The sequence below is a fragment of the Squalius cephalus genome (genome assembly GCF_949319135.1).
Source record: "Squalius cephalus genome assembly, chromosome: 22".
NCBI lineage: Eukaryota > Metazoa > Chordata > Actinopteri > Cypriniformes > Leuciscidae > Squalius > Squalius cephalus.
In genome coordinates, this window is record NC_137143.1 from 33176912 (window position 1) to 33184411 (window position 7500).

The 7500-nt window shown below is 38.5% G+C and overlaps 2 protein-coding genes across 2 annotated transcripts in view; both read right to left on the bottom strand.

Moving 5' to 3' along the window:
* Positions 1-1688, bottom strand: part of ero1b (endoplasmic reticulum oxidoreductase 1 beta) — a 17751-nt gene extending 16063 nt beyond the window's left edge. The window contains exons 1-3 of the mRNA XM_079856508.1: positions 1438-1688; positions 252-371; positions 48-131 (exon numbers count right to left, since the gene is read on the bottom strand). Coding sequence (XP_079712634.1) covers positions 48-131; positions 252-371; positions 1438-1578 — 345 coding nt within the window. The 5' untranslated portion in view covers positions 1579-1688. The remainder of the gene's footprint in view (positions 1-47; positions 132-251; positions 372-1437) is intronic.
* Positions 1689-2970: 1282 nt separating this feature from the next.
* Positions 2971-7500, bottom strand: part of LOC307150412 (lysyl oxidase homolog 4-like) — a 32986-nt gene continuing 28456 nt past the window's right edge. The window contains exons 14-15 of the mRNA XM_079857632.1: positions 7362-7473; positions 2971-3851 (exon numbers count right to left, since the gene is read on the bottom strand). Of these exons, the coding sequence (XP_079713758.1) occupies positions 3781-3851; positions 7362-7473 (183 nt within the window). The 3' untranslated portion in view covers positions 2971-3780. The remainder of the gene's footprint in view (positions 3852-7361; positions 7474-7500) is intronic.

Consider the following 7500-nt stretch of genomic DNA (forward strand, 5'->3'; position numbering starts at 1 on the left):
AAACACGATAAAGCATTAAAGAGATCAGCCGTGTGTTGACCTCTGACCTCTGGGCACGGCTCTACGTGGCAGTCTTTGATGGAGCAATGGCCGTCATCGGGCCAGAACGGACACGGGCGCTTCAGGTTCACCTGCAGACGCACACACACACGCACACACACACACACACACACACACACACACACACACACACACACATTAATATCGATCCACCAAACCCCCTTACACACGAAGCCTGTGCTGGATCTCACCTTGTAGTATCGGAAGAAGTCTCTCTCGGTGAGCTTGTGGACGTGAGGGTAGATCTTGAAGTTGTTGAAGACGTCGATGCTCTCGATGTCGCAGAAGCAGTCGTCCAGCACACCGGTCAGCTGCACAAACAACACATTATTATTATTTATTATTATTATTACCTGAACAACACAAGAGTCTGACCTCACATTCATAATCAAACTTACACTTCATTACATTTTATAATAAAGAAATTGAAATACAGAGCACAGAAGACATGTCTAGAAAACCAAGCAGCAAAAAATAAAAATAAAAATAAAAAAAAATTTAAAATAAAAATAATAAAAAAATAAATAAAATAAAAATAATAAATTGGTGAAATATAAATAGCGCATATTTGCATCTGACCTGCGGCTGCTTTGAATGCAAAAGTCCCAAAAGTCCCAGAGCAAACAGAGACGGGATTAAAACAGACATGCCTTGAGTAAATGTTGAGTAAGTGCTGAGTGTTTCTCATCTCTGATGAGCTGTCAAACTCACACTACCGCGTGGACACTCCGCCGCTCGCCCCGCCTCCAAACAAACACACGCCATCCACACGCGCGCCGCGCTGTAGTTCTCCGCGGGCGCGCTCAGCGCTGCCGTCAACGCTTCCGGGAGGGAGGAAAGACTACAAACCCCACAACCCCGCTGACGTCAGCGCACCCGCCGGACCAATGGGAGAACACCACGCTGAATAACAGAAGCTCAGTTTCCAACGTGTTTTAAATGTATCTCGCTTTATATTGTGTGCTCTCTAACCTTTATTATTTGTTTTTAATGTTTTTAAATGAACTAACCGTAGCATTATAATAATTACTTTTCATAAATAAAAACTCTGGATTAACATGTAAAAAAAGAGAAAGAAAACAAATACCCGATTTTCTTGTCATATGTTAGATTTTTTTCTCCTATTGATATCATTGACAGCCACACTGACAGTGCTAAATAAATGCTTTAAAAGCAATGAAAGTAAGAATATGCATCTTTAAGCTACACGAACACGTCTAACTTTTAACAGAAAACAGCAACGAACTGCGGACGCGATGACGTCACACTCGCGCGACAGAAGAACATGCCAGAAATACTACTGTAACTATAGCAAAAACAGACGTATTAACGCTAACAATGTGTTTTTATTGTAGTCATAGCGTGGAATACACGTACATGACACAGGCAGCTGTCCGAGGGCTCCGGCTGCGTGCTCCTGCTGTTCTTCGCGCTGTTCTGAAACCATCCCGAGCAGGAATCAGCGCAGAATAAACTCAGCAAAGCGAGGATTCCGCGGGTCTGTGTGGAGCTCAACATCGCTGAGGTAAAACATCAAGATATGAGGGAATCACTCAAACTTCCTGTGCGGAGGAGACGGCAGAACTCGACGACAGCTTCGCGCTACACGGACATCACGAGGACCAGCGATGTCGCGTTTGCTCTCGGGGGAAAACACTCTACAAATGCACAAAAGTGTAGAAACTGTAGCAGAACAACATCGACACCGGAAACGCTACAGAGAGCGAGGGGCGTGGCTAAGCGCGCGCGCACGCGGAGTTATCACAGGTGCACGCGCGCCAGAGGCCGCGAGGGGGCGCTAGAGGATCAGTGGACGCGCAGCGGAAACACTGTAAAATAACATCATCAAACTAAATACATTTGATTAAAGTAAACCTATTAAGATAAATGAACAAAATTCTATTTACATTAATAATAAATTAATACAATAGATTAAAGTAAATCATTTAGAATAAAAAATAATAATTTATTTAAATAAATCAATTTGATTAAAGTAAAAATAATAATAATATTGTACATAAATAAATACATTAGATTAAAATAAATTGATTAGGATAGACTAAACTATTTAAATAAATAAACAATTAAAAATACTTTTTTTAAAATAAATCAATTTGATTGAAGTAAAAAATAAAGTCAACGTATTTAAATAAATACATAATAAATAAATAAATAAATAAATAAATACATGAGATTAAACTAAATGGATTTGAATTAAATAATATATATATATATAATACTTTTTATGTAAATAAATCAATTTGATTCAAATAAATTCAATATTTCAAATAAATAAAAAATAATTTTATTGAAATAAATCAATTTGATTAAAATTTTAAATTATTTATTTAAATAAATAAATAATAAATTAATACATCATATTAAAATAAATTGATTAAAATATTTGATTTAAATAAAAAAAATGTTATTTAAATTATATGAATTTGATACAACTAATAAAACTTGATTTAAAATAAGAAAATCAATGTAAAATGTAAAAATAAATAAATAGAAATGAGATTAAACTAAGTAAAAAAAAAAACAGTGATGTAACCTTAACTGAATATTTTACACATTTAATATTAATTTTTCACAGTATGGGTGAAAAGTACGGCTGTCTTGTAAATGTGCGTATGATCGTGAAGTGAATCATATCAGGGTCTTTATGAAGGAATGAACAGATTCAGATTCACTGAGATTCATCGTGTTAATGTTTCCCATTCATATAAACCAGATTTATTAGTAAGTATGGCTTTATGTGTAAAGTTGGACACAGTTGAAGTCAGTCGTTCTTTATTATCATCAAACTGCGGTACACACAGTGTGAAACATCAGATTTCTTGTGTTAGACATGAGAAGATTATTTTTCAAGTATTGAAGCACAATCTGTAAAACTCGACCGGCCGACCGTTTCTCTTCATAGAGAGAGTGTTTGAGAAATACAGACAAACCACAACCCATAAACCTGTGCATGTGACCAAACATTTCATTATCTGAGCCACTCATCATAATAATAATGAATAATAATATTAAAGACTAAATGAGCCACTAAACTCAGCACCAGTGGCAGGAGAAACACAGTCCAGGACTGAAGGAGAAACGCTGGATTCACACGGATGATGTTTCTGATGACTCTCAGCCTCGGCACTCAGATGTAATCAGGACTAAACTTCTTTAATTAACACAAACTGGTAGTACTGAATTTTGTTCCTTAATAAAAACAATACTTATTAAAGGGGAAAATATGATTATCTTGATGATATATTGGTTTCATCTCCATTTTATTTTAATGTATTAATAACAATTAGTTAAATCAAACACTTTTAAATCGCCCTTGTTGATCAAAATCAAATAAAAAATGAAAATACAATATGAAAATAACGAGCACATAAGCAGGAAGAACCGCACATTTGAAGGACATTTTCAATTATAAGTTTACTTTGAAAACAATGTAGTGAATGTTCACGACTGATGTTCAGAATTAGAGTTTTTGACATGTTGTCTTCCCCTGAATCTCGAGTGTGTGATGAAGATTAAACTCACACAGTTCACAACTCCTTCATCATAACTGCAGAAAGTTCTTCTGATTCACCAACAGCATCAATACTGGCCAAGTGAACAGGTGAGTGAACTGTGAACGCCCCTGCTGTCAATCATCACACTAGCCCCGCCCACCCCACAGACTCCGCCCACCCCGAGTCCTGTCGCTCCAAGGCTTCATCAGAGGAAGTTGTTTGAGATCTGGCGCTGGTGTTCAAACAGGTCCTCTACCTCGGCGCTGTAGGCGTCACCTGTGAGACGTGAAGAAAAGCATTTGTGTGAGCAGTGTTGTGTGTTACTCATTACAAATAACTTGAGTTATGTAATCAGATTACTTTTTCAAGTAACTAGTAAAGTAACGCATTACTTTTTCAAATAAGTAACTTTTTCCCATTTATTGACTGACAGCTCTCCAGTTGTGTGTGTGTGTGTGTGTGTGTGTGTAAACATGATGGTTATTTTAGTTCAAGACTAAATGTGAACATACATTTACTCGTCTCACTTGCACGAAAACATTCAGTATTCCTCAAAATGAATTAAACAGTAAAATGCAATCTCAGAATTTTACAATTAACTATATTAAATTGCAGAAAAATACTCAATGTATTTAATCTCACTTTATTAACCAATGTCTTTGCTGCTGACCTTCAATGATCTAATTCAACCATAACAATATCTAATTCAACCATAACAATAAGCAAAAATTACTTTAGATTAGATTTAGGAATAAGAGTGTTGAACTTCTCCTGTCTCCTATTGATCTTTAATCCAGAACAGCAGAAATGTTTGTTTGAGTGACGCCCTCTACTGTACTCTACTGTACTCTACTGTACTCTACCTCTACTGTACTCTACTGTACTCTACTGTACTCTACCTCTACTGTACTCTACTGTACTCTACTATACTCTACCTCTACTGTACTCTACCTCTACTGTACTCTACCTCTACTGTACTGTACTCTACCTCTACTGTACTCTACTCTACCTCTACTGTACTCTACTATACTTTACCTCTACTGTACTCTACTATACTCTACTATACTCTACCTCTACTGTACTCTACTGTACTCTACCTCTACTGTACTCTACTGTACTCTACTATACTCTACCTCTACTGTACTCTACCTCTACTGTACTGTACTCTACCTCTACTGTACTCTACTCTACCTCTACTGTACTCTACTATACTCTACCTCTACTGTACTCTACCTCTACTGTACTCTACCTCTACTGTACTCTACCTCTACTGTACTGTACTCTACCTCTACTGTACTCTACTCTACCTCTACTGTACTCTACTCTACCTCTACTGTACTCTACTCTTACTCTACCTCTACTGTACTCTACCTCTACTGTACTCTACCTCTACTGTACTGTACTGTACTCTACCTCTACTGTACTCTACTGTACTCTACTGTACACTACCTCTACTGTACTCTACTCTTACTCTACCTCTACTGTACTCTACTCTACCTCTACTGTACTCTACCTCTACTGTACTCTACTGTACTCCACCTCTACTGTACTCTACCTCTACTGTACTCTACTCTACCTCTACTGTACTCTACCTCTACTGTACTCTACTATACTCTACCTCTACTGTACTCTACTGTACTCTACCTCTACTGTACTCTACTCTACCTCTACTGTACTGTACTCTACCTCTACTGTACTCTACTGTACTCTACTCTACCTCTACTGTACTCTACCTCTACTGTACTCTACTGTACTCTACCTCTACTGTACTCTACTGTACTCTACTCTACCTCTACTGTACTCTACCTCTACTGTACTCTACTATACTCTACCTCTACTGTACTCTACTGTACTCTACTGTACTCTACCTCTACTGTACTGTACTCTACCTCTACTGTACTCTACCTCTACTGTACTCTACTGTACTCTACTGTACACTACCTCTACTGTACTCTACTCTTACTCTACCTCTACTGTACTCTACTCTACCTCTACTGTACTCTACCTCTACTGTACTCTACTGTACACTACTGTACTCTACTGTACTCTACCTCTACTGTACTGTACTCTACCTCTACTGTACTCTACCTCTACTGTACTCTACTGTACTCTACTGTACACTACCTCTACTGTACTCTACTCTTACTCTACCTCTACTGTACTCTACTCTACCTCTACTGTACTCTACCTCTACTGTACTCTACCTCTACTGTACTCTACTGTACTCTACTGTACACTACCTCTACTGTACTCTACTCTTACTCTACCTCTACTGTACTCTACTGTACTCTACTATACTCTACCTCTACTGTACTCTACTGTACTCTACTGTACTCTACCTCTACTGTACTGTACTCTACCTCTACTGTACTCTACCTCTACTGTACTCTACTGTACTCTACTGTACACTACCTCTACTGTACTCTACTCTTACTCTACCTCTACTGTACTCTACTCTACCTCTACTGTACTCTACTGTACTCCACCTCTACTGTACTCTACCTCTACTGTACTCTACTCTACCTCTACTGTACTCTACCTCTACTGTACTCTACTGTACTCTACTATACTCTACCTCTACTGTACTCTACCTCTACTGTACTCTACTGTACTCTACTGTACACTACCTCTACTGTACTCTACTCTTACTCTACCTCTACTGTACTCTACTCTACCTCTACTGTACTCTACCTCTACTGTACTCTACTGTACTCCACCTCTACTGTACTCTACCTCTACTGTACTCTACTCTACCTCTACTGTACTCTACCTCTACTGTACTCTACTATACTCTACCTCTACTGTACTCTACTGTACTCTACCTCTACTGTACTCTACCTCTACTGTACTCTACTCTACCTCTACTGTACTCTACTCTACCTCTACTGTACTCTACTCTACCTCTACTGTACTCTACTCTTACTCTACCTCTACTGTACTCTACTCTTACTCTACCTCTACTGTACTCTACCTCTACTGTACTCTACTGTACTCCACCTCTACTGTACTCTACCTCTACTGTACTCTACTCTACCTCTACTGTACTCTACTCTACCTCTATTGTACTCTACTGTACTCTACCTCTACTGTACTCTAATGTACTCTACCTCTACTGTACTCTACTGTACTCTACTCTACTCTACCTCCACTGTACTCTACTGTACTCTACCTCTACGGTCCTCTACTGTACTCTACTGTACTCTACCTCTACTGTACTCTACTGTACCTCTACTGTACTCTACTGTACTCTACCTCTACTGTACTCTACTGTACTCTACTCTACCTCTACTGTACTCTACTCTACCTCTACTGTACTCTACTGTACTCTACCTCTACTGTACTCTACTCTACCTATACTCTACCTCTACTGTACTCTACGGTCCTCTACTGTACTCTACGGTCCTCTACTGTACTATACTGTACTATACTGTACTCTACTTCTACTGTACTCTACCTCTACTTACACTACTCTACTATACTTTACTGTACTCTACTGTACTGTACAGGAGTGAATATGCATTTTCTTCAGCCTGAGGCTTATTCACTTCACTTTTGCTGTGAAAGGGCCTTAACATTTACCAGAAATAGAACTTTTTTTGTTGTTATTAAAAAACAAATAAGCCCAGCCCAGGTGAGGAAAAGTAACGCAAAAGTAACGTAACATACTACTTTCCATTAAAAGTAACTAGTTAACACAATTAGTTACTTTTTTTTTGAGTAATGCAATATTGTAATGCATTACTTTTAAAAGTAACTTTCCCCCAATACTGTGTGTGTGAGTCTCACCCGCATGGCAGCCGTACAGATACACTCGTCCGCCGTCGTAGCGGCACCGGCAGCGCATCACGTTATTCTGGAAGTCGGACTCGGCCATATCCAGAGACGGGTTCACCTCCACCTGCAGAACATACACATGCTCACATCT